The 27482-nt window shown below is 39.8% G+C and overlaps 2 protein-coding genes across 5 annotated transcripts; both read right to left on the bottom strand.

The window, feature by feature from the left end:
- Positions 1-74: 74 nt before the first annotated feature.
- On the bottom strand, positions 75-20535 carry LOC146393943 (uncharacterized). 4 transcript variants are annotated; one of them, XM_084923880.1, is made up of 11 exons: positions 20375-20535; positions 16886-17272; positions 13805-13924; positions 9579-9635; positions 7502-7648; positions 7216-7383; positions 6860-6988; positions 6158-6503; positions 5357-6080; positions 4321-4353; positions 75-3990 (listed from the first exon to the last, which is right to left on the bottom strand). In XM_084923880.1, exons 1-10 carry the CDS (start codon positions 20418-20420, stop codon positions 4321-4323), a joined length of 2157 nt encoding a protein of 718 aa, XP_084780006.1. In that variant the 5' UTR covers positions 20421-20535; the 3' UTR covers positions 75-3990. The 4 variants fall into 4 exon arrangements, with proteins under 4 accessions (XP_084780006.1, XP_084779930.1, XP_084780084.1 ...); XM_084923804.1 differs by lacking the exon at positions 4321-4353; XM_084923958.1 differs by lacking the exons at positions 4321-4353; positions 9579-9635.
- Positions 20536-25308: 4773 nt separating this feature from the next.
- On the bottom strand, positions 25309-27109 carry LOC146393944 (cell surface A33 antigen-like). The gene is made up of 5 exons (XM_084924241.1): positions 26833-27109; positions 26507-26726; positions 26047-26211; positions 25675-25791; positions 25309-25571 (listed from the first exon to the last, which is right to left on the bottom strand). Exons 1-5 carry the CDS (start codon positions 27016-27018, stop codon positions 25459-25461), a joined length of 801 nt encoding a protein of 266 aa, XP_084780367.1. The 5' UTR covers positions 27019-27109; the 3' UTR covers positions 25309-25458.
- Between the last annotated feature and the right edge of the window lie 373 nt (positions 27110-27482).

Genomic DNA, 27482 nt, shown 5'->3' on the forward strand with positions numbered 1-27482 from the left:
AACGTGCTACATCACGGCCACTTTTAAGTAAGTATTAAGTCTTTATCAGAAAGAATTAGACATGAAGGGGAACATTTCATTCTTTGGCCCAGAGTAGTTCTGCTGTTCAGTTCTTATTTATTTATTTGTACTGAACCTTTATGCAGCAATCACAGTGTTATGGGAACATTATGGTTCAGTGGTGGCAGTCTGTGGGCAGAAAGTCAAACTGCATCAAAAATATGTGGTACAACCAGTCAGTGGGCTAATCCTACTTGTGCTGTTGTTGGTCCATCAACGACCCATGGTGAAGAATGAAGTTATACAACAAGTGAAAAGTGTCTACAGCAGCCGCTGCTTGTACACTTCATGTTCTATTTTTTTGGTCTTTGATGGTCTTTTTGTGCTTCATCTAGATTGAGCGATGTGCAGCTGGGATTTTGGAGGACTCCACGGGAACATATCTGCAGTGGTTGAAAGCCCCTCTCTGTAGGCAAATACTAATGCAAACGGACACAAGTGTAATAGTGCAAACTAAGCATAATTCTACCTGTTTTGGATCTCCAAGGCTGCCCCCCCTTAAAAGCCACCTTTGTTTTGACTGGCTGCTCCTCACCTGCTAAACCCTCCCTTTGGAGGTGTGGCCAGATAACAGAAATCGCAACAAACTGATGTCGGCTTGGCACGCAAACAAAAATAAACCCCAAAAAAGAAAGAAAAAGCTTCCAATCAAAGTATTTCTTATGCAGGATTATAGATTTGATGATGTGTTGATTAGTATGGAAACAAATAAATGGCTATTATTGGTTTGTTTACACAGACATGTTTTTAGATGGACAACATTTTATAATCTCAACGTTCTGGTTAAGGTTTAAAATATTTATCCACTAAAGTAAGTAGAAACTACAATTACACAGTAAAGGCAGTAAAGTCTGCATACTTACGCAACAGAAATACTAACAGCATGAAAGAGAAACACCCTCATTCCACTGATGTCTCTGCAGTTTAAAACAAATAATCTGAACTTTCAATAAACCCTGGAGTTTTATTTCTGCGGACTTTATTTTGCTGCGTAGTCAAACACTGCTGGCCTTAATGTTTGCCACCCTGCAAGTAGGCACTTTAGCAACTTGCAAAGAAAAGCGTCTGGACTTCTTTAAGTTACTTGAGGCGATTAGAGGATCATCAGGGGGTCCTTTTGTCCCTCTGTGGGGGGATACTCCCACTAGGTTTATATCTGGGACTCTCCACCATTTGACCTTAGAACTGAAGAAGCTTCTCGGATGAGAGGTGAAACGTCTTCAAGTAACTTAAAGAAGTCCAGACGCTTTTCTTTGCAAGCTCCTTTGACTACGATGACCTGGATGACTGAGAACCTTCACAGACACTTTAGCAACCTATTGTCTGCAATTGTAACAAATGTGGTATGTCGGCGACAAACAGGGACAATATCTGCGGCTTAGCTGGAAGACCCGATATGTGAGTGTCGAGCCAGCTGTGTAGTCAAGACAGGCAGTCTGTGATTAAAACAATGAACAAAGACATGAGTCATACGCAATCACACATTGTGTCCTTAACAGAAAAATAAAGAGTCATCTCTCTCGCTCCTGCTAACTCCCGCACACAGAGTTGTCTGTACCAAACACAAGAGAAAACAAAGGGAGAATTTTTCACCAACCATTAAAAAAATAATTACACAGGTGTCACCAACATGGGAGCGATGAATTACTTGACAGTGTAATATTAGAACAAAAATATTTGATATGACCGTTCCATAAAGCACACTTAGTGTGTGGCTGCTGATAACACTGAGTTGGTTTAAGTGCTCACTCAACATTGATAAGCAATGGCTGAATTATGGTGATGGAAATACAGACTTCATCTTATGCACGCACTTGAGTGCTTACACACACAAGATCATTTACAAATTTTAAACACAAACACACCACGTGCACAAACAGTTCCGTACAAAAGTGTAGTACAAAAATCTTTCAAAGGCAAATTGCAGTTCAATACCTTTAAATGTTTACAGACAATACAAAATGTCAAAAAACTTTTAGTTATAAATTGTAACATGTTTTTATTAGAGGAGGGAAAGCTCCACAAAGTAATGTTACTGTCGCATAATAATCTTGACCTATGATTAAATCTCTAAAACTAATATGGGGGGAATTTCCAATGGGATTCATATAGTGAAAAAAAAAGTTGCTGTTGTCGTTTTTCTTTGCAAGGGGAGGGGGTCATTAACGATTCCCTAATTTTTCACTAATTTCATACAGTTTCAGTTTGTCATGTACTGCTGTATATTAAAATATTTTGATGGGAATCATGTTTTAGCATGTATCATGTAAATATATACCCGTCATTAGTGATAATGTTACAAAACTGCACATTAGTGTTCTGGGGTTAACTGCATCACCGCTGCTAATGCTGCAGCAAATGTGGGTCATATTTGGGTCAGAGGTCAGTATAGGTTAGTCCACACCTTCATTACTTTAGTGCTGCGTCAGTGCAGCTTTATGAGTTATGACTGATTTTCAAAACCATTTCTTATTTCTCACCATCAAAATATACTTTTGCTGTTTGGGAACAGATTATTAGGCCTCTTCTGGTGCTTCTACTTCTTTTCAGGGTGTTTCGTTCACACAGTGATGAAAAATCATTGTCTTTTTAATACAGTTTTTTTATCCAGACTTAACAGGTATTTTAAAATGTTTAAAAATGCATAGATTTCTGTCATATTAGGTCATTTACAGATTATATACAGACAGCTTAATGCTCACATTTGTAACCATCTACAAGAGGCCCATTCTGAGGTATCCTGTTGCCATAAACTTTTAATAATAGACATACGAAACTAAATCAATTCAGACGTTTCTAGCTGATACATGTTGCTACATGGAATTAAACCTTATATTACAAACCTCATTTGTATAAGTGACTATATCAGTCGAAGTTACCACAAGTTACCATTCATTTGGAATTTATGTTAGATATTCTTCTCGTGTAGCTCTGCTTGTTCCTCTCTGACTTCTGAGAACCTCCACTATGTCCACCATCTAATCACTAACTGTGCCTCTAGGTGATTTGGTGCTGAACAGTGTGTTTATCTCAGCTCTGATGAGAGGGAAGCTAAAGCGTTTAAAGAATTTGTTAGTCAGCATCACTTTTGCATTCGATCTACTACGGGGCAACTTGTTGACAGTCTTTAATTGTTTGTGTTGTTTCAGATTGCTGGTGCCGTGTCACATTGTCAGCACTGTCTTATTTCTCCTATTTTTATCCTTATTTTAAGTAGAAAAAGCTTTACCTCCTTTGGTCATTTTAGTTGTATTCAGATGATGGATCCACAATAGCTGTTGAGCTCTGACACATAAACACTGTTGTTTCATTAATGTCCACTGTCCCATAAAATAAATAAGCGTAAACATTTGGTAATACTGATTACTGCTGCAGAAGCTTTCTGACTAAGGTGCCTTAGTCCCTGAATATACTGCAGAATGACACAGCGGTCCTTTACAATAACCGTGCTGTCATACCGTTGTCATGCTACAGCAGTTCTTTTTCATTCACGTAACTCATCAGATGGAAATGAATGCATGCATTGTGCTGAAAGTGTAACGTAAATCTCTCTGCTTTAGAGCCTTTTCTGACAGGAACAAGGGGAGACCAACAGCACACTGCTCGCAGGAACGGTCCAGGTCATACTCCCTGCACGCATTAGCTCAGTCTTAGTCCACATAACACACAGCCAGTGACTTCACCATGACATCACAAGCAGCTGAGTAACAATCTCGGGTGCCTCTGCTGTCCTTGTCTTCACTCATCAGTACTGATTCAGCTCTCCCACAGTCTGCTGTCCTTGACGTTATCTTTATGAATCCAAGGTTGTCATCTTTTATCAGCTGACAAGCAGTTCCTGTAGAGCATCAAGGCTGCACAATGCTTTCAGTCTGTACTGAAGACTGAAGTCCATCAGACGATAAGGGAGTCTCGGCTGAGGAGAGTGCTCTGATGAGGACAAAAAAAAGTGTAAATGATCAAAGCAACAACACAGCTTATCTTATTGAACAGTGTGAGGCAGTAAAGAGAGAGTGGACATTAGCCAAACATGGTTATTATGGTGAAGTGGAACCTGGGACAAAGTGCCTTCAACTCTTTTGTGACTTGAAGATTCGTTTCAAGACCTTACTTGAGGTCAAAACACTGACTCTTCTTAATCGATGTGTTTTGTAGAAGACGTCTTTGACACGATATAACATTTTGACCCAGGTTTGTGAGTAAGGAGACAACCAGTTATTATTGTTATAGTGGAGTTGGAGATAGAACAGAATCTTCTACCTAGTTTTCATTCTGGTAGCATCTGAACCTGACCTGCCAAAGGTACAACAACAACACTTACTACAGGCCTACAAACCTTTTTTCAACTCTTCCCCAGCCAGTTCCCCGAAGAAGACATTTTAATACGAGGTATTTTCAATTATAAAATACATTAGCTTTTGTGTATAATTCAACTAGAGCTTTCTTCAAGTTCAGGTCACACGGAAACTTTGAGGCCTAAAAAGTTGCAAGTCCACATTAGCAATTTCTGCATATTTTAGACACTGTTGGCTTTATTTGAGGTGCAGAAATCGACCAGCCAGGGACCGGAGTCAGACAGTGTGTCTCATTTCAAGACTTTCTGCAAATGCAACAGGCGCACAGCAGCGTGAACAAATAGTTGGTAGCATACTCCCAGCCATATGCTATGAGCAGCCAAACTTTTCTAGCATGGGGTTGTGGCTATTAGCGAGTTCTTCATTGTGAGCGAAGACACAAAGTTTCCCAAAGTAAACCGTGGGGACAACCACCACGAAAACGTTTGTAACAACAAACCGAATGAGACACCCTCACTTTTACCAAGCTGAAAATGTTAAAGATGCTAACCAAAGATAAGCAGCTAAAGCTATAGCTACAGAATGAAGCTCTGCTTAGCTCTGCCCACTTTTTCTAGAAACTGAAAAGAACTTTAACCTAATCTGTAAAACCAGAATGATCAATTATTTCTTTATTTATAGAATGAAGTTGCTGCTGTGTTCGACTGCCCTTGTTAACGTGACACTTTGTCCTCAAACTATTGTACAGGATCTCTAAGCTCATGAGTTCCTCAACAGTTTTGTGGGCTCCTAGCCAAGTGCACTTTATGGGAAACACCCTCAAACAACGGGGAAATACAGCACTGGGTGTTTAGTGATTTGAAGCTAGCCTAAGTTATCATTTTTCTAGTCTGTATCTTCATTAATTACACACCAGTACCAAGAAAATATATTGAATATATACTCTATACTTTAAATCCTTAAATTTGCATACAATCCCAGTAATTCACAATGTTACTCACCACTTTCCTGGACTTGTTTCTGGGATCCTCTCTGTGACTCGCTAAGGAATGAACGGGCGGCTGAGGAGAGTGACAGTTTCCTGGTGACGACCTGTCAGTTCTTACTCGCTCTGTCTCCGTGTGAGGAGGCAGCAAATCTGTGTCGGGCCTGTTACTAGGTGAGCGACTGCAGTGCCGACTGGATTCCCCGCTGCTCTTTTTCAGGCTGCTCTTCGAGGGTGTGTCTGAATCTTCATCACCCCGGGCCCCAGTCCTCCCCTGGGTAACCCCTCGCAACTTAGCTTTACGCTCCAGCAGGCTGTTGAGGAAGGTAGCATCATAGTCCTTCTCTTGAGAAGAAGTTGAAGGTGGACCTGCTGTGGGAGGAGGTGGGACGGCGCGCTCCCTGTCTGACGTGTCCCTCCTCTTTTTGGGTGAAGGTAGTGGGCTGATGTCATGTCTGTTTTTCTTGATCCGCCTGGGTTGCTCTTCGCGGTCGCTGATGTCCTCAACCTCATTTTCATTACTGTGATAATGCTGAGGTGGGGCAACTCGGTGAGAAGGGTATCGGCTGTACTCCAGATGCTCCATCTCATACTCTCGCTGTTCTTCGTCCCTCCTCTCTGCCCCTCTGCCTCCTCTCTGCTTGTAACAAGCAGCAAACTCCTCCAGCTCGTCCAGTGAGCCGGTTCGCCCTGCAGTTCGGTATGTTTTCCTGTGAAGATGTTCAGAGCGAGGGTTCCACCTGTAAAATACGACATGAGTTAAGTGTACGCCTGTATCTCTGCATAAGGCATTATGTGTATTCAGACAGTCCTCCACCTGTTGTGGTTTTCCTCATTGTTGTGGTTTTGCTGCCGCTGATTCCGTCCGGGCCTGCGCGACTGAGACGAAGATGGAGGGTCATCGCTGTATCGCCGCGGAGGAAGAGGCTCGTTCCGTACGTGGCGAGGCTCTGGGTCAGGGTCATCCTGATAATGGTGGGGAGATGGGGGATTATCGCGGTAACTCTCTGGCTCCGGACTGCGGTTTTCACGGTAGCGCTGAGGTTCAGGCTGAGTGTCGTGATCGGGGATGGCTGGCAGAGCGTTCTTCTGAATGTTGCGATATGTTTGGCGGAAGCCACTTTCTCCCTCATGGAGGGAGCTCAGTTCAGACAGGGCACAGGCTAGATAGAACAAAATTAATGAATTAATCAAATAAGTAACACCTGCCAAAAAATGAATTAAAAGCGCCCTTCTCCCAGAACAAGACCCTGCAGATGAAGAACATCAAGGTTTTAAAGAAGCTGCCTTAAGTGTGAAGTGAGAGTCATTAAAAAAATACACTTTCAGGGAAGTAGGCATGCAAAACGGCAACTAGATAACATCCAGACTAGAGGAAATTTAGAAGGCAGATTTGCTGAGTGAAGAGAGTCATGCCAAGAGAAGACAAAAACAAATAAAAGACACTACCAAAGCTGCAGACAGCATCAGAACACTTTAGTAGTACAGTAAAGCCACAGAGCAGGTTTATGAGGCTTACACTGGTGGCTGGTGGACCTGGCAGGGTTGAAGTGAGCCAGCTGTTTCTCTACATACTGCAGCACCCTGAGAGAATCCTGATCCTGAGGTGAAGGCACGCGGTAGGGAACCCCTACAGCGCGCATGGGCACTGCAGATACACACTCGAGTCATCAGAAAGGGAACTTGGATGTGTGTTTTATTAGTTTGAGGACCATACTGGTGTTTTTCTACTTTACCATAAACTGAATAAATCACAAATAGTTTATCACAGGGACATTCGGGCTGACTACATTTTTTTTAACCTTTTTTTCTAGCTCAAATGACAAAAAATATAGTTAACACATGGCAATCAGGTAATCAGGAGTAAGTCCCCACCTGCTGTGAGTAGGGTCCCATCTGAGCCGGGGACTGAAGATATCTTGTCCACCAGAGAGGGAGGAGCAATTGGGACCATGGTTGGGACACCAGAGACGAAATACGGTGGGTAGGGAGGTGTCTGAGGTGAGGAGGTGGTTGTCTTTATACCTTTTCCTGCCTCATACACTTAAAGAAAAAAGAAGAAGAAGAAGAAGAAAAAAAAAGCAAAATATAATCTCATTCAGACATGCGTCAGTTCTCTGAGCACAAACCTGTGCATTTCTGAGTGTATGTTCATACTCACAGTGTCTGGGGCAGCAGCACGTGTCGGGGCAGCACCAGCAGCTGACGTAGCAGCAGCAGGAGTGAGGGCAACACTGACACCAACAAACTCCAATCAAGAGCAGGAATAACACACTGCCAAGTGCCACTGCCACCACAAACACCCACTCTGCAAGCACACACAGCACAAAATCCTGCACATAAATAAATACGTATGTCCTACTCAGCACACCGATACAGGATCAGGTTCATTTGATCATTCTGGAGCCATACTGTATTCTGAGAATGCCACGTGAAAAATAATGAGTAAAAACAAAACACAAAAAACTTTTAAAAATGAAAAAGTAGTGTAAAACAGTTCAAGCAACCTGCTCATAAACACAATGGCCGTAAAATGTAATGCTGAGAGAAACTGAAGGCTAAAAATGTTATTATCAGCAGCAGCCTTTATTCTTCATCCGTGTTTATATAATCTCTAAAGCAGGGGTGTCAAAAAAGGTAGGGACTAAAATTGGCTCAGCAAAGGCTCCAATCCAGCCCCAGTGCATGGCTTTGGAAATGTGGTAAGAGAGCATACATATTGGACTTTTAACTGTTTTCTTAGCTCAGCTTTGGCTACATTCATACTTCACCAAAGCAACTAAGTAACAGAAAAACAATTAAATGACATGCGGGTTCTGGGTTTTTTTTTTTTTAGTATCTACTTACTTTGTATCTAGAAATGGCAGGGGAGGTTTGTTCGGTAAGACAAAAACATTTGTTGTGAATTAACAGAACTCTGTTTTATAATTACAGGACAGTCTGACCAGTGAGCTACCAGAAGATTCAGGACTTTTATTTTATTTAAAACTTTTATTCATCACAACTGCAGCCCAAGGAGTCATGCTAATAGATTTATTTTAATCACTAAAGCAGCATTTCTCTATAAGGTAAAACACTGACATCTATGACTTTGTGTGTAGCCTGATTTCATTCTACCATTTTTTAATGTGATGTATTTCCTGTCAAAGCAGGAAAAAGGAAAAGTGAACTGGAGCGCGCTGGGACATCACAAAGGAACAAAAGGCTGGAAAGCTGCAAGTTTATGTCCCCTCGTAGATTTCGTAGATTTTCTTGCACTTATTAACCTTGTCGGGTTGTTTTTGGATAGGAAAATGGGAACAAATGACATCTTAGTTGGAATATGAGTTACAGGAAAAAGGAATGATTGTACAAACTGTTATTAAATACCACAGCTTTGGAGAGAAGGATAAAGTGAGTACAAGAGATAACCTACATGTATCTGTCTGGGGGGAAGGCAAAGGAAAGGGAAGGCGAGCGCAAATAAGGAAGTCTTTAACAATATAAAACTAAAGATGTTTTCTCTCATACAAACAAACTAAAGGACACCAGAAGAAAACACACACTCATGTGCAGGAAACCTGTTTTTGCTACAGGAAGGAAAAGGACAGTTTACTGAACGCTTGGCTGCTACCACCAAATTGCTTGTTATGTGATATCGTTTGGAACCGTAATGACTCCTTAACACACGCACAGATACACACACGCACACTGTGGGAGTCATCGTGGACAGCAAATCATGCTGGGAGTTGCTTCCATACAATCTGCACATTTATACATTTATACAAAAGAATCCAATGCATCATAAAGCCCTCCTCTCCTTTAGATTACTGTGTTTTTGACTGGATATTATCCAAATGGTGTGGGAATACTTGCTGACCACAACCACAAATAACTTTAATGACCATAATAGCTGTTTTCCAGAGCAGCTCATCTTAGTGGGAGCAACGACCAGCTCATTACTTGATGGGTGTGGATGAGTCTCTGAGTTAAAAGAAGGTGAATCACCAGCACTTGCTGTATTATTAGATGTTGTGGGTGAAGAACAGGTTAGACCATTGACTGTAGAAAACAGTCAATGGGTTAGACAGTGTTACAGGCAGTATTAGCACAGGAACCACTGAACATGGTGTAAAAAGTGATCTTTTTTTATTCTTAAACCCATCTACATAGTTCCTATATTCATAGTCTGAGCAGTCAGCAGTGTTAGTATGAATGAAAGAAAGCAGGTGCAGGGGGGGAATGCACTAAGCCCCTACCTGGCATTATCTTCAAATCAAAGTCTGGCAGGAGGTCTTCAGGAACACCTGAGAAACCTGGAGAGAGAGCACAGTGGACGAGAGGAGATTGGAAAAGAGAGAGGAGAAGCAATGGAGTTGATATAAACTGAAATGACTGATTCAAAGAAAGTTATTGAAGTAGCGGCATGCATGCATTAAAAGTGATTTAAGAGAAAGACAGAGCAAAATACGAAGAAGGAATGAAAATAGACAGATAAACAGCATGCATGAGAGGACATTGTGGTTTTTCACTGGAACAGGGGTGTCAAACATAAGGCCTAGGGGTCTGAATTGGTCTGGCAAAGACAACAATCCAGTCCACGAGACAACTTTCGAAAATAGGAAGGAAGATCCAAATCTTTTAGTTTGAACTGTATTTTTAATGTTTTACAGCTTCTATTAGTGATAAAAACCTTCCCCACGGCTTTTCATATCACACCAAAGTAGCAAAGATAAACAATTAAATGACAGAAAAGAGCTACCAGAGCTTAAACTTTGTTACACATCACCAGCACTTATTGTTATGTTGAAAAGCTGAGATCTACTATTAAAATTACATGTCTTTTTCTTATATCTCAGGGATTAAATATGTAGTTAAACATCTTTACACTGACAGAAATGGAAGTTTTACTGATCTGACACACTTAAGATCAAAGTGGGCTGTATGTGGCCCTCGGCGTACAGTTTATGGTCCCTGCTCTAGAAACATTTCAAATCAACTGATTAGAAGATTGATTGCCTGACTGCTGAAAAAAAAAACGAAAACAGACTGGAGTTTGAACGAGTCTCATCAATATAGCTGCCAAGTCAATGAGACTTTGTTTTTATAGAAGACGACAAATTTTCCTGAGAAAGTTCAAGTGTATCACGTAGCTTTTAGCTTCAAGAACTATAAATATCTTCATTCATAGTGCTGAAAGATGCACCTGAAATATTGAAGTATTTCCTGAAATGCCAAACTACTCCAACTATTCAGGTCAACCAAATGGTGAAGATTGGCTGCTGAGGTCGCTGCTATAGCAAAAAACACTAAAAATGTCGGCTGAAATCAGAACTCCAGATGGCTCTTCTTTTACTGATTCCTATTTATACAGTTACTTTTCTTATGCTGTTTGTAACATTTTGGAAACAATTTACCTATTAAGCAAAAGTTTTCTTCCAAGAACTTAATAATTACATTAATCCCAGGCCAGCTTTATTAGCACTGTTTATTGGGGTGAAATAAAGACATATGTTAGATGCCTAACTGCACAATTTTACTCTTTATTTAATTTAATGTTTTCCACTAAAATGGCAGTGTGCTTGGTGATGCATGTTAAGGCTGATGTGTTGTCGATAATATTACATATAGAGTTTGTGCCTTTTGTCTTCCTCCCCTCACCCCCAACCAGTCACAGCAGATGGCTGCCTACCCTGAGCCTGGTCCCACTGGCGTTTTCTTCCTATTAAAAGGGTTTTTTTTCTTCCCACTGTCGCCAAGTACTTGCTCATAAGGGGTCATTTGAGGTGGGTTTCTCTTCAATTTATTGTAGGGATCTTACAATGTAAAGCACCTTGTCATGTCTATTGCTGTGATTTGGTGCTATACAAATAAAATTGAATTGTACTGAATCGATTTTAGATCATTTTAAGCCTAGTCTAACCCTAAGTTTAGGGTTAGACAGATTAAAGTACATGGTAAATGGCCTGCATTTGTATAGCGCTTTAGTCAGTCCCTAAGGACCCCAAAGCACTTTACACTACATTCAGTCACTCAAAGTCATATCAAGATAAAAAATAAATACTAGTTTACTAGTTGTTTTTTAAATTTCTCAAATGTTCCGTAACACATTTTTAAAGAAGAAGTCAAACAAATGTCTGAATGTAACATGTTACATGAGAGGAACTGTGTCACGAGCTGGTGCAGAAATGTGTGTGAATGTGTTTGGTTTGGGTGCGCAAGTGAAAAAGCCAGCATATGAGTGTGTGATACAAACAAACACTGGTATTTTGCTGCTGAGTGTGTCATTCTGGCAAAGAGAGGAAAGGAGTGGTAAGTATAAAAAACTGTTTGGAAAGGGTGCAAGCTGGACTACTTTGGCCTGACTCTAGCTGACAGTGCACATACCTTATTTAATATCTTTCTAGTAGGCTATACATGTTCTTTGCTGGATTTGAAAACAGAAAAAACCTATTAAGGTTATTGCATTTAAAAACGATGTCGACATTTATATTGCTTTACTTCAGACCGCTGCAATTTTTGTTTTTATCTGCTGCTATGTCTTCTGTGATTCTCATGCTGTTGAAGGATAGCACTTGTCCAGCTTCTACTAAATCCTGAATTTGCCCGAAGGCTGGTGATAAACCAAGGTTTTCTTTCAGATATGCAGGGATTGCATACTTGACCCTACATGCGATCCTGATAGGTGCCGTTTAACAAAGCCATATATACATCTCCTTCAGAGATTAAATGTATGGGGAAAGTGAGACTATATGTTGGGGCTGTTTTCACACACTGAAACCAGACAATATTGATACATACTACTAGATACAATAAAATAATTCAAATCTTTGCATTTTAGGCCATTAAACATGTATCAATAAGTATTAGGACCAGATTAAGAAAAATAAATATATTACTGATCATCTTTTCAATGTCCTTATACTGATCATCACACTATGTTTATGAAGTAAAAGAGAAATTCTTTCCTTCCTTTTACTGAAACCAATTCTGAAGTACGATTTCACTAACTCAGCGGGTATAGCAACCGCAGCAGTTTGTCTTGAAACAACAACTGTAATCTTCACATCTCGACTTTTTTCTCAAAGTGGATTTTCCTTTTTTTTTCTAATGTGACCTAATACTCCATCGTAAATGTGCACTGTGAATTTCTTAGATGCTATTTTTGTAAATATCCAAATAGACTGTATATCTACCTTTCCTAACCCTCTCAGTTGCCTTTTATAGTCTATGGACTGATTTCTTTTTTAAGGATGGAGGTCGGACTTTGTGCAAAAATGAGCAAGCCGGCTGCGGGTATCAGAGAATTTATCTGTGTTAGCGGGTAAGCCAACACTAGTCAGAAAAGCCTGTATTATCTAATGAAACCAGTCTGGTCAAAATTTATCTGAAGGGGGAAAACTACAAATATCAACACAATATTTTAATTCAGATGTTAGCTAATGTTAGCTAACACGTCCTTGCCCAATGATAACATCTGGAACTGAAAAATGAAACCAATATCAAAGTCCCAAAAGAGACCACATGAGAAACGTGGACTGGCAGAGCTTGACCAAAAGAGGGAAGTCTAGCTGACCCAGAAAAGCAGCAGAAAATTGTTGAATTATTTTCTCTATGTGCATTTTGTTTTTTAATGAAAATTTTGTATCAGTATTCTGACTGTAAATTTAAAACCAGACTGTTCGGCTGCAGGATTGAGCTCTCAAAGGCCCACATTAGCATCACCCTCATCTATTGTCTATCACTGTGCTCTGCCGACCCTCCTCCACATCATTAAATCTTCCCTGTCTTCTTTGCTGTGAACCCATTTGCTCAAAAGACAAAAGATCCCCTCAGTCATTCACTGTGGCCTCAACTGTTGTTATGGAGACACAAGAAGCGCTTCACATGCCATATTAGCTACACTAAAACCAGAAAATATAGCATTTTAGCACCATGGTGGATTTAGGGTCTATCACATCAGGGTGAAAACTCACAGTTATGGAACCTGTAACACAACTATGGAGTGGAACTCACTCTGTCAAGAGGAAACTGTAAAAGCTTACTGCTGATTACCTCTGTGTATGTGTGAGTGTGTGTGAGAGAGACTGTGTCCTTTTGTGCATACACATAAGTCTTTGAGTGCCAGCCTAACAAAAGTTCAGCCTGAGTGTTTTAAGGCACCAAGAGCTACATAGCCTCTCAACAGTTTCTCTGGTAACATATAAGTGAACAAAGACAAGTACACTGTTACTGTAACACAACACCCTACTGATACATTCAAAATACACACGTGTGCAGACACACAGTGATGCTGAAGGACTTAGTTTTCAAGTCTAACATTGTACAAATTTCTGTGAAATCAATGACTTTTAACACAGTGTTTCAGTTGATTTACAAGCTACATATATTTGCAGGTTACATCAATAATTATGACACTTCTTAGTTTTGACTGCAAGTTCTTATCTTTCATTTAAAAATGCCATGTAAATTACAAGCAACTCACCAAGAACCAAAAGCTCCACAGACGCTTCGTTCTGTCCCTCCAGATCATCAGATATGACCACTTTGCAGATGTATACTCCACTGTCTCCCCACTGGACCTCTCCTATCCTCAGGTCAGCCTCTGAATTGGGGGAGTTAAAAGAAAAACAAGTGTCTTACAATTTTTGGCACTCTGGAATCAAAAATAATAATAATAATAATAATAATAAAAAAAGCATGACTTTCAAAAGCACATGAATGATGCATGGTTGGAATTATTACCCTGAATAAATCTTCCCTGTTTGTTTGCATTTCTACAAAGTTCAAAGACTCAGATACAAAGTACTACACACATTACACTGCCAAACATCTCATTGAATACCACAAGCATTAATTAGGCTAACTGCCATTGTGGAAAAGCTTTCAATAAGATCTCAGAGCCTGGCAGCAGGTTTGTTTCCTTTCAGCCACTTAATGGTCCCTTAGTGAAGTGGCCACTGATGTTGGGCAATAAGGCCGGTCTCACAGTCTGCGTAGCAAAGTAGTTCAGGGATATGTGTAGGCTAGTTAGGTTTTTCCAGTATATTGTCTGTGAGCTCAGGATAATGTATGAAGTTATTTGTTTTTATGTTTCCATGACTGTGAAAGGATTCAGAAAAATGTCATTTAGCATATTTGAAAATCCCTGACACATTAAAAGAGCAAAATACAGTTAGGATTTAAAGGTCCAAGCTAATCGTCTACACTCACTAGCCACTTTATTTTGTAGAACTGTTAAACTTCTTCTTAACAAAACTAAGAAATCAGCCAATAACACGGCAGCAGCTCAGTGCATTTAGGTATGAAGACATCTCAGTGGGAAAGAAAGGTGATTTAATGTCTTGATGCATGCTCAATCATCCAGGTAAGGAAATCCCAAAAAGTTGATTCTGTTCATTTGGACGTAGCGTTTTCAGTTGAACAGTAAGATTGGGAAAACATTGCTTATTGTCAATTTCTCTACCACATTCAGATGGTAGCAATCACAATTTGGCATAAACAACATTGCTGCATGGCTGCATCCTGCATTGCATCAACAGTAGAATAGAATAGAATAGAATTAAACTTTATTGTCATTGCACACGTCACAGGTGCAAGGCAACGAAATGCAGTTTGCATCCATCCAGAAGCTTTAGCCATACTATAGATATATCACAAATATATATTAGCAATAATATAGGTATATAGATATCTATAATACTGTATATATAGATATATTACAGTACAGGTTGGTGGTAATGGTATAATGATATGGGGGTGTTTTCTTGGCACACTTTGGGCCCCTCAGTACCACCCAAGCATTATTTAAACCCCACAGCCAACATGAGTATTGCTGCTGACCATTTATGACTACAATGTACCCATCTTCTGATGGCTGTTTCCCGCAGGATGATGTACCATGTCAACAAGCTCAAATATATAATAAGTGGTTTCTTAAACATGACAATGGCCTCCACAGTCACCAGATCTCAATTCAGTGGAATGGGAGATGTTTCTAGAAACCTGCTGAATCTATGCCACAAAGAATTAAGGCAAAGTGGGTCCAACCCAGCACAGCAAGGTGTACCTAATAAAAAAAAAACAGTGATTGTATGTTACATATAGAAATCTAGTGATAAAAGGAACATGTCATTGTCCATTGTCACAGTTGAGGAAAATCGCGGAGCTTAGCTAGGGGGGGGGGGTTTGGTGTAAGATGTAATATGATGGTGATATGATGTAAAGAGGGAGAGCCATGTGCATAAACATGATTAGCTTGCAGACTTTGCTCCATTTGGCTCAGGAGTCAAAATAAAAGACAATGTTGGTCCAATGATTCTATTGTGAGGAGGTTGACATATAAATACAGACAGGAAATGGGTTGTATAATTCACTTCCTTTTCCTGCTAACTGAGGAAGGGGAGGAGAGACAAGCTGCCACCAGTCTGGAATACAATCTACTTTTACTACTTTTTTCATTTAAAACTACATCTCCTTTTCTTTTCTTTTGATTCTTGCTGTCTTCAGAGTATGTTATAATTTCCTTTAAACTGTGCGCGTACCATGTACGCCATTTAGTTAGCAGAACACCCCCTACCCAGTGCATGCTGGCACAGACTCCAACCTCCCTGGGACCCTGAATAGGATTACATGGGAATGGATGACTGGGCGTCTCCAAAGGCAACAAGGTTGAAATTTTTCACTTTTTTTTGTCCATTTACAACACTGACCTGTTTCGTGATAGGAGGTGGAGTGGGGACAGAAAGAGGCAAGAAGAGAAGGAGAAAATAGGAACTCAAAGAGCCTTACACTGAGAGAAGTGACTGTTGGTAGGGTGGGATGTCCAGTGATCAAGAGAGTGAAACTAAAAGCGGGACATTGAGGTACATCAGAGGGAGGAGTCAGAGGTCAGAGTGAATAAGTGAACAGCGTGAAAACCATTTCTTTTGTCTGCAGCCCTGGCTGATGAAGAGAAGGCCAGTTCTTCAAGAAGCTTCATAAATCTGAGGCTGGCACACAAGACTACCTCTCTGTATTCAACAAGAACACACACATACAGGCACACACAACTACACACAATCCTGTATACACGGCGTTCAGATATTTATATACGTATTTTACGTCTCTGCTGATCTCTGAAAAGATGGTTTTGAAAAAGTATTCACACTCAGAACAACTGAAAGTGTTAAAAAGTATGCCGATTTTAGCAACAGGTTAATAGACTCCACATGTTGCAGCATCTGACTTGTTCCTTTTGGATATTTAAGTATTAAGGAATCTGGGAGAAAGGTGAGCCTGTGCCCAAGCTGTGGGTTTTATGAACCTTGCCAGGCTTGGCAAAACAAGAAAGAAGAACATAAGACTGAATCAATGCACTGAGGGAAATCTGTGATGCTGAAAATATTGTTCAGACATTATTTTACCTTTGCAGCCCTTGCCAATTGCAAGCAAGCGTGCTGTAATTCCTTTTATAATGCTGGTGAGCTCAATTTCAGCCTGTTATGCCACAAAAAAGTGCTGCTGTATGACCTGAATGTATCTTAGAAAATAAAACACAACCAGAGGTAGTGCCACAGACGCTTACTGTTAATGATGGAGATGTCTCTGTTCTTGTAGTACTCTGACAATGTGACTGAGGAACCAGAGATGGAAGCCACAGTTCGGACGGTCCGACTGTTGTCAGAGCAGTCGAGGTAGCTGGCTGTCATCCCCTTCTCGTACCCTCCGCTGATTCCTCCCGTTCCGCTTGTCAGCCCTCCTCCACCCAGGCCTCCGCCCAAGTTGTCGGGAAAGCTAAATGAATCCCTGGTGCGGTCACGACAGTACGACTTGTAGACCCACTGCACCACGGCGGTTTGGTAGGACACGGTGGTGTACTGGCACGGCAGAACCACTGACTGGAACAGCACAGCATACTTCTTCTCGTCTCTCACAAACACTTGGACGCCAGAGCTGGATGGAGGGAAGACACCTGTGGGAGAAGATGATGAAGGCTTAGTAAAGTGTGAGAGATGTTCTTCAAAACAATCCAGTGACAGCTCTCTGCAGAGCTGTCACTGGAGGATTGAAGACATCTCAGGATTCAGAAGGAAGACACTCCCTCTGCTTTTAAGATTAGACTGAAACCTTTCCTTTGTGGTTAAGCTTACAGTTAGGCTGTAATGTGGGAATTCATGTGAGACCACTAAGCACTTCTTCTCCACTCACCTCGTTTCACTCCCCCAGTGTGCTACTACAATGTTGTTACATTTTGTCCAATTTACTCTGTCAGCCATGGCAAATGGAGCCTGGGTCTGCTAGAGGATTCTTCTGTTAAAAGATAGTTTTTCCTCCTCACTATTTTAGGAATAGCACTGCAGACAGCAACACAATGATTCAGATATTGAATAGAGCCCTGAAGAGACACCTGCTCCTGTTTGCAGAGTTTAAAAATATCTGAAAAACATGCTACCAGAGGATGGTGAATGACGTCATCTAGATATACCAGCAGACTTAAAAGAATTCCCAAGAATTCTTTCCTCCTTTAGCTGTAATGAAATAAAGCAGCGTGTGTGTTGGTTTGAGTTGCTTCAGCTCAGTGAAATCTGACTCTGAGCTGACCTGATGTTGCTGTGGGGCATCTGAAGCTGTGCTTCTCAGGGTCACATGATGATGGTGGGCCTGGGATCGACAGTCCACTAACAACATTACACAGGAGAGGTAGTCATGTGAAATAAAACACATACACACACGCCCAGGAACATATGTGCCCATTTGTGTATATGTGTCAAGCCAAGCTGTGGGAGGACTGGAACAGCGAAGAAGGGCAGAGGTAGGAATGAAGAGGGAGGGGACTTGGCTTAATCAAGACCAGGCCCTTTTATTTTCATTCTGTTACTGAGAATGAAGCACGCCCGCTCCTGAGGGAGAGAGCTGAGTGAATTTATCCAAAATGCCACAAGCTACAGCAAGGGCAAGCACAGTGTTGTGTTTACTAGCGGTGTAACAACTGCAACAGAAACACTACACAAATGTTCATATTATACCAGAGTTCCAACATACCCACATATATCTTTTGAAGCTCAATTAAAGCATACCACCCTTGTGAAAGCTGTTGTGTGTAAAGATCGCTCAGTTTGGAAGAGAATACAACAGAATAATCTATTAGTACTGCGCAAAGTTTTAGGCAGGTGTGAAAAAATGCTGTAAACAAAGAATGCTTTCAGAAATATACATTTTTGTTCATTGGCCCCAAATGTATTCTGCAGCAGGACCACGACCTCAAACATTCAGCCAAAGTCATTAAGAACTATCTTCAGCGTCAAGAAGAACAAGAAGTGCTGGAAATGATGGTATGGCCCCTTCAGAGCCCTGATCTCAACACCATCGAGTGTGTCTGGGATTACATGAAGAGACAGAAGGATGTCTCTTCATTTATCTGCATCCACAGAAGATCTGTGGTTAGTCCAAAATGTTTGGAACAACCTACCAGCCAAGTTCCTTCAAAAACTGTGTGCAAGTGTACATAGAACTGATGCTGTTTTAAAGGCAAAGGGTGGTCACACCAAATATTGATTTGATTTATCTACTGTGGTTTTGGAGAACTTTTAGATTTCTAATGTTAAACAATGGCTTAGTACAATTTATTTACATTATTTTCATTACTTTACATTATTTAGTACAACAGGAACAATTAGTCAGCTGACTGATATGGACTTTTTTGGATTCAGAAGTTCAGCAAGCTGCAAAATGCTTGGGGACCACTTGGTTAGCTGATCAACCAAAAATCAAATGACACATTATTTACATGTATTTACCATTAATTCAATTATGCGAAAGATATTCTGGTTAAAATGATTATTTTCTTTGTTTTAAATACCTGTACGCTGAATATTTGAAGTTGTCCTCTAATTCATTTTTATTATTAGTATCATCAGCTCATATTTTCAGGTAAAAGTCTTAGGTTTTTAAATAAATGAAGCAATGAACTGACTCAAACTAAAGTCTGCTGAAACATAAATTCCTCAGGTGGGAACCTCACTCTGATTTCTAAGAACTGGAGCCCAAAAACAAACAAACCCACAAGTCAGCTCTTTCCGGGATCACAGACTGTGGGGTCATCCTGGCTTTATTAAGTTTTCAGAGCCGTTCTTGTTCCAGATGAGAAAATAAAAGTCAGAGGAGGGGCTCTGTGTTTTGGATATTAGTACTGAGGAGATGGGAGTGGCTAGCAAATGTTTTTTCCTGCTGTCGGTCAAACGTGTTGCCTTCATGTGAAAAGAATCGGATGAAAACATGTGGCACTTAAAAATCTGTAAATCTGCTTCTTAAATGATTTGCCATTACTCTTTCAGAGCTGTTCTCCAGTCATAGTCAATAATGTTGGTACCCCTAATTAATATAATTAATATATATGTCGGTTTGATTAAAGATAGCACTTTAAAAAACAACTTTAAAGCACATAACATTTACTTATAGCTGGCAGCTCCAGTGTGTCTATATAGTACTATAAATTTCATAAACATGTTACATAAACTGTAACAAAGAATGTAGGTGTTTTATGGAATATTCCACATACTCCTGATTACAGTCACTTTGCATGGATCAGGACATAAATAAAAATGATGAACTGCAGTTTTCTAGTTTTACTTGTCATTTGTAAACATTTTTACTTGTTGTTTGTTTTTTTAAGTATTGTAGGGATTTCTCTCTCTCTAATTTAGACCCAGTAAACGTGTCTGATGTTAGACCTCCTAATCCACAGCCTCCTTTAAAGCTTCTGGTCGGATCATTCACACATGACTGAAGCCCACAAAACAGTCGACTGCAGCTCAGCTAGCTCAGCGGACCTACAAGCATTAAAACCCAAGTTAAAAGTTAACTGATGTGACTATTAACGTGAGGGGAAATGTTTGCATCTAAATGCTTAATTCTCCCCCACTACATAGAGTCATTATCCCACAAAGTAGGCAGGGCACCTTACTTATCCACAAAGACTACGTTACCGTTACTCCAATCTCAGTTTAACAACCTGTTGCAGCGCTGTACACGCACGGGAATCACATTGGAATTTTTTAATGCTCCTCTTTCTTACCTGCCAGAAAAACAGTAACAATCCAGCACTTATGGGAGGACAACATATTCCAAATCTTGGAGTTGAATTTCGTAACTGTTTTCTGACCAGTGCCGCCTTCTCTTCGCCTCCTTCTCGCCCCTGAACCGTATCCAGGCTCCAGTTAACTGGCACTTAACGGGACGGCGTCTCCACAAAAGCGGGACCTCCGGCAAGTTTATCAAAATAAGACGACTTCCGGAAACTGCTTTCGAAAAATAAAAGCCCAGATAAACCAACATTTTTCGGTAGTGTATTTATTTTAGTTTACTCAGGGTGTCATGGAGAGCATTCTATAAGACTATATAAATACAAATTTACATTACATTAAATAAATGATAACTTTAGACAAGATTTTCAGTTCATTATACATTTATTAACCGACTGCAGACGAAGTTCCAAACTCCACTCAGTATTTAGGTTATATAAAAATAATAATAAATATTCAAAATATTCAGTAGTAACCACCTTTTTCAAAATATATTATTCTGGTGTTGTATTGTAATCACTCAATATTTTTAATATCTAATATCCTGTAACAGTTTTATATTGTGACATTTTGAAGTAAAACGTGTTGAGATAAAAAAAAAGCAGATCACCTCCATGGCTTCTCAGATGTTACTGAGGGAAGATTTTCACCGCTGACCGATTGTAATTTTATTCTGAAGTTCAAATGTTGCCATATTCACTATCAGTTGTGCAACTTTACACAGGCTCCCAGTTGTACCTTCCAGCGTCTGCAACAATGGATGGCGGCAGTGAAGTCTTAACCACGGTGAGTAAAATAAAATTAAAGTTGCTGTTGAAAATATGTCACCCTTTCCCACCCTTAGTTAAAAGCTCAGTAATCACTTTAATGATAACAACGGAAGTGCAGGTTATTTTGGTTATCAGCTGATGAACACAGCTTTTTGGGAGGTTCTATGTTGCCATCTAGTGTTTAGAAATCAAAGATATTGTTTTATTCATTAATGTATTCATCCTACTACAGCGCTCCATGTGTTTCTCTCGCCCATGATTCCTTAATCAACCCCCTTTCACCCTTCAAACTCCCCAACTTTGTTATCGCTGATATATTTTAATTATTGCTAACACTACATAGGGAGATAAACTACTCTGCTGGTTTATATTGTACTTTTAAATCCTTTAATTAATTAACAGATTAATTAAAATGAATTAAAAACAAGAAATTCATTAACACCTCCCTTGGTACAGGTGTGTCCTGTCATGTTTTAAGTAGGCTATATTTCTCTTCTTAAAAACACAGCCTGGACCCGACTGTTCTGGCTAATTACAGGCCAGTTTCGAAACCCCCCTTTCTCTCAAAAGTTCTGGAGAAAGTGATCTATTTACAGTTGCAGGCACATTGATCTTAATCAATATTAATTAATCACCTTGCTTGCTGCATCTTCAAAAAATAAAAATAAAATAACTGAGCCTTACAATGGAGTATGGTTGCAACTTGTTTACTGAACCGTCTTGTCAGTACATGTTCAGAACATCAGTGTCCATTTTTACTGTCTCCCAGAGGACACGCTCTTCTCCCACTTTCTTACAACATAAATGTAACACAGAACCTATACTGCCTCTCCTGGCATTACCATTGTAACGACACACTCATTCTATCTGTTTCTTTCAGATGAATAACAGGAACTTAGGATGTAGGTATCTATGAATAATAACTATTATGCATACTCATATATTTATATAACCAACTAATTTCTTGCGATACCACACACCTTGATCTCTGAAAAGCTTCAGTCTGGTTTTAAATCACTACACAGCACTGAGACAGCACTTTTAAGGGTTTTTAATTATTTTCTCTTAACTCTGGATTCTGGCAGCTCTGCTGCCCTCTTGTTGTTGGACCTGACAGCAGCCTCTGACATGGTCGACCATGATATGCTGCTATCATGGCTGGAGTATGCTAGGCTAAAAGGGTCTGCTCTCCAGGGGTTTCGGCCCTACTTATCTGGAAGGACTTTTTATGACAACATGGGCCTCCACAGCTCCAAAATAGCCCCTCTTAATCATGGTCCTGCCCTGTTTGCACTGTATATGTTGCCTCTGGGCTCTGTTTTTTCATGGTACAACCTTTCATTTCACTGTTTTGCAGATGACTTGCAGATCTATCTGACTTTAAAAGCAGGGACAGACCCACTTCAGCTGTTATTACGTTGCCTTGATGACTTTAAACATTGGATGGCTTTACATTTTTTTAAATGAATTAAAAACAAAACAGAAGTTGTCATTTTTGGCAACATTGTTAATAAACAGTGACAGTGCTCTGGGCCCCTTATCTTCCTACTGTAAGTCAAATGTAAAAAACCTCAGTGCGTACCTCGAAGGTTCCTTTAAACTGTGTAGGCAGCTGAACCTAGTAATCCAATCCAGCTTTTTTCATGTGAGACAGCTAGCCAAGGTTAAGCCATACCTTCCAGCTAATGTCTTTGAACATGTTATTCATCTTTTTATTACTTGCAGACTGGACTACTGCAATTCTCTATATTTTTGGTTTGAACCAGGCTTCTATCTATCGTCTCCAGTTGGTCCAAAATGCAACTGTTCATCTGCTAGCTGGTACAAAACAGAAGGAGCATATTATCCCAGTTTTGGCCTGTCTACACTGGCTGCCTGTTTCTTACAGGATCCTATTTAAAAATTTTCATTTTGTTTTTAAATCACTAAACAATCTGAGCTCCTTTTTATTTACGCTCCAGATAGAACCACGAGGTTCTGGTTAAAACTAACCTTATCTATTCCACAGACTAAACTTAAATCTTGTGGCGACAGAGCCTTCTCTGTGGCAAGTCCCAGATTCTGGAATAGTCTGCCTCTTAATATTAGATCTGCACAAACGCTCGAACATTTTAAATTGTATAAAGACACATTTTTATGGTGTGCCTTTTAGCACACATCAACCTAAATATTTTGGTATTAACAACCTTAGTTTTTGTTGCTGTTTTAATACTTGTTTCTTGACTTGTTGTATTTTTTCTCTTTTATATTTTACTACAACATTGTTGTGCATTTTATTTGTTAAGCACATCACTCCATGTGCTCACAGTGGGATGTCTTCATGTCAAACACAGGATCACCAGCAGATTGTGCTACGAGTGCACCAGGCATAGGTCACTGCTCTCTCACCAAGGGAAAGTTAGCTTACTGTATTTATAAGTGATCAGTAGATGCTGAAGTGCATGCTTATCTTTTATGAGTCTGTATATAGTTTTATATAAGATACAGCCATGTGTTTGTATTCATGTGTGATTAGAAATGTATTTCAGTTCAGTTTCACTTTTATTTGTCATATGCAAGTTAGGGTCAACACTGCAATGAAGACAGTCACTCAGCAGTATAGTGCAGTAAAAAAAAATGTAAAAGAGCAAAATATTTATAAAATATAGTACAACCCCCCCCCCCCCCCCCCAAAAAAAAAACAAAAAAAACAAACAAACAAAAGAAAAAGAAAAAGAAAACTAAGTGCCTTAGTGCTGACCATAATGAGATTCTTAAATCAATGCGATTGCACAAATTTACATGGACTTACAGATAATGTGCAAATGTGTGTTAGAAAAGCATAATTAGAAACCCAGGAGCTCTGGACAGACAGGAGGAAAAAGAGGAGACACTATCAGGGACTTCAATAGCCATTGGCTGCTGCAACATGTCTATCCAGCAGTTACACAGCTGCAGATGTGAAGACCTGCATATAGAAGGTGGGTGCCGCTAACAGGAAAACAAGTGGTTAGATATGTGCTAAAATACACACAGCCATCACACCACAGACTACATAAGACTGTCACTTCTTACAGTGCAAAGTACTATAACAAGAAAAATCACACTCCGGAGTAAAAATGTCACACAGGAGATCTCAATCACATGATTTTACATTTTAAAGCCATATTAGTCCCACGCTGTGGTATTAAAGCAGTAAACAAGTAAGTAAAAGAATAAATGTAAATAAAAAAGCTAGCTCAGCATCAGCAAGTAGACCAGCTTCTCATCAGCATGCAAACACACCGATTTGAAATGCATAAGTCTAGGTGAGGTCCGTCTGTCAATCGATCCATCTTCCTTTTGAACAGCCACCCTCACACTTTCCACTTCTTTAAATTTATTTCATAAAAAACGAAAACCACATAGATGTTGCAAACACTTCATTGGAAAGCCTAATGCAATTGCACAGTCAGACAGTTGTTTTACTACTATACACTGCTTCCCCAACTTGTGCATAAACATATGCAAATATAATTCAGGGGATAAATTGTTAGTGAGAGTACTTTGGCTGACAGTAATAACCATTTTGTGTATCTGGTCACTCTCCTGATGCTCTTGGGATTAAGTAATCGGAAAACGAAATCCATGTAGTTAGCAGCAGCTAACCGCGACTGAGTCCTGAAATTCATACAGTCAAAGAAAAGTAGAAGTTCTAAGTTTTGTTTCCCTAATACTGTGGGTTTTTTTTAAATACAGAAACAGAAAGCACTTGATAGAAAACTGAAGGTAGTCGATGTTTCTGCCTTTACGCAATCGAGCAATGACTCACATCAGAATGTGACCAACCCAGAGTGAACGGCAGCGAAGTCACAGTTGTACACAGTTCACAAATAAACCTAATGCATGTACAGAAATATCACACAGAAAGAATTAAATAGGCTAGTGGTAAAATTGTGTGATAGTAATAAATTCCTTAATTACAAGAAAAGAACAAACCTCATATATAGAGAAATGACACAGTGTTGGTCGCATTGTCCTCTTTCTGTACAGCTTGGAAAAGAAATATTCATCAAATATGTGTGTAGACTCTGGTCTGGTTGCAGTAAAGGCATCATAAGACAAATACGTGACTTTTTAAAATATATATATATATATTTTTTGGGTGGGGGGTGGGGGTGGGGGTAAGAAAGAACAGGGGGGGAGAAATGCACCGAATGTCCCTGCTCCTCTGAAAAGGATCCTGAAGTGTCTTCTTTCTCCCAGTCATCTCATAAAAAATGATTTAAAAAGATGCTTGAATCTTCCAGAACGAGGAACATTACCCTGCGGTGTAATTCTTCTCATTGCTATTTATTTTGGCAAAAGAAGAAGAAGATGATGATGATGATGATAATGAGAAAGATCAGGTAAGCAAGAACTCTGCCTATTATTCCTCCAGTAGTAATAGCATTCATGGATGCTGCAGGGTTGAAGACAGACAAGTTAACAGGGGGAACAACAGGGGTATGTATCATAATAATTTTCTGTAGAATTTTCTCTATGAAAAAACATGTTTCTCTTACGTGGCATGAGCGAGAGGGTGAGGTTGCAGGTAGCAGCGCGGAGCTTGTTCTGTGAGGTGCAGATGTACAATCCTGATGTATCTTTGGAGATATTGTACAGTGACAGGATGCCGTCCTCTGAAACACAAAAAATGTGGTTTGATATACAACAAATTTTATACAATAAATGAATAGAGGCTTTGATAGAGAAGAGTGACATTGTATATCTGACTGCTCACTTTCATGATGTTTAATATCCTTCAATATTAAATACCAAACACTGGCTGTGAAACAAAAGATAAGCTCACTTGTACACCAAGCGTAGCGTCGCTCTGATCATGTCCACATTTGTTCTTGTTAGCAAAGATTTTAAAGGATCAAAGTGTCACTTACTGTCAGTGGTTTGGGGGTCTTGAGGAACAGGCTGATTATGCTCACAATAACGTTTCCAGCTATAAGTGGGCGTTGGAGATCCTTCTGCAGACGCACAGGTTAATGTGATATTCTGGCCATACTGTGCTGTTCCCTGGATCTTACAGACGGGTGTAGAGGGAGCCACTAAAAGAAGACAAATATAAATGTAGTGTGATTACTTTAGTAATGGAATGCAAGGCGTACACGAGATGGACTCAGCAACAGTTTTATCTCTGAACAGCAGGTGGAAGCCGACAATCATTATGACCATTAAAAACATACATATACAGGATACAGTAAGTGTTGAAACATGCACAGACACTCTTTTCGATAATTAATTGCACTAAGAATAACCAACATATCAGAACATATAAAGGTTAAACATCAGAGTGTAACATCTCATAATATATAAAGGCAGAAACGACAGCTGACATATTACCTAGAACCACCAAGTTTGTGATGGCAGTTTGTTTGCCCTTCTTGTCACCTGGGATCTGCACACGACACTCAAAATTTTTATTGTCAGCTAGTGAGATGGAGGAAAGCTTCAGGTTAGCCTTTCCCTGAGTGACATCTACATCCAGGGACAACCGACTTTCATAGTCAGTGTCTATGTCAGTAGTTGGGCTAGCGCTGTGATAGTACGTGGCGATCACTGTCTGTTAGAAAATGACAGGAAGAAGAGTAAAAAACACAAGGACATGTTTGCATCTCAGGATTTTAATATTTATTTAGAGAGAGTCATAAAGATAGGTAGATGCCAACCTCTTCAGTGGTAGTTTGCTGAGTCAAAGAAGACCAAGTGATGACGACTTGTGTCTGGGAGGTTATCGAAGCTGTAGTTATAAAGGAGCAGGGCAGTGTGATGTTGTCCCCTCTGGCATACTCATACTGACTTTGGGGGATGGTAACAGTAACGGCACCGACACCTGACAGCACTGTGATGGACATACAAACAAATCAGACAGACCCATATAAAGCACTCTCAGCTATCCTGTATGTATAAAAACACAACATTCTGATATTGAATCATTTGTCTTCATGGATTCTTTACTAATAATCGTTCAGCAGCAGAAAATCAAAGTTGAAAACCTACTACTCCACCCTCACACCCACCTACTAAGTACAATAATCATCTGCAGTTTATAAACCAAGCCTGAAAAGTTGTGATGCTCTAAAATAACTATTGTTTTTTAGTTTCAGAATAAACTTTATTTATTTTTGATTTTGGGGGAAAAAAACTCATTAAAATCTCCTCTGCTGTATCATGATGCTCATTTTATTTTTGATTTTACTATTTTCTTTGCCAAATGACACAGAGAAAAATGTTCAGTAGTAAAGATAACGGTCTGTTGAAACCCTCTTCTGTGTGCTAGCTAAATTTTAAAGCAAGGCTTGAATCCAAAAGATAAACG

This window comes from Perissodus microlepis, chromosome 1 (assembly GCF_051167445.1).
Source record: "Perissodus microlepis isolate ML-2025 ecotype Zambia chromosome 1, ASM5116744v1, whole genome shotgun sequence".
NCBI classification, from domain to species: Eukaryota; Metazoa; Chordata; class Actinopteri; order Cichliformes; family Cichlidae; genus Perissodus; species Perissodus microlepis.

Coding starts and splice junctions, on each gene's coding strand:
- LOC146393943 (XM_084923804.1), bottom strand. CDS start 20,420: ATGTTGTCCTCCCATAAGTGCTGGATTGTTACTGTTTTTCTGGCAG. Junction 13,925..16,885: donor AGACATCTCCATCATTAACA/GTAAGCGTCTGT, acceptor CCCCCAATTCAG/AGGCTGACCTGAGGATAGGA. Junction 3,991..5,356: donor GAAACAAGTCCAGGAAAGTG/GTGAGTAACATT, acceptor TGTCCTCATCAG/AGCACTCTCCTCAGCCGAGA.
- LOC146393944 (XM_084924241.1), bottom strand. CDS start 27,018: ATGTCCATCACAGTGCTGTCAGGTGTCGGTGCCGTTACTGTTACCATC. Junction 25,792..26,046: donor AGACCCCCAAACCACTGACA/GTAAGTGACACT, acceptor TTTGTGTTTCAG/AGGACGGCATCCTGTCACTG. Junction 25,572..25,674: donor CACCCTCTCGCTCATGCCAC/GTAAGAGAAACA, acceptor TCAACCCTGCAG/CATCCATGAATGCTATTACT.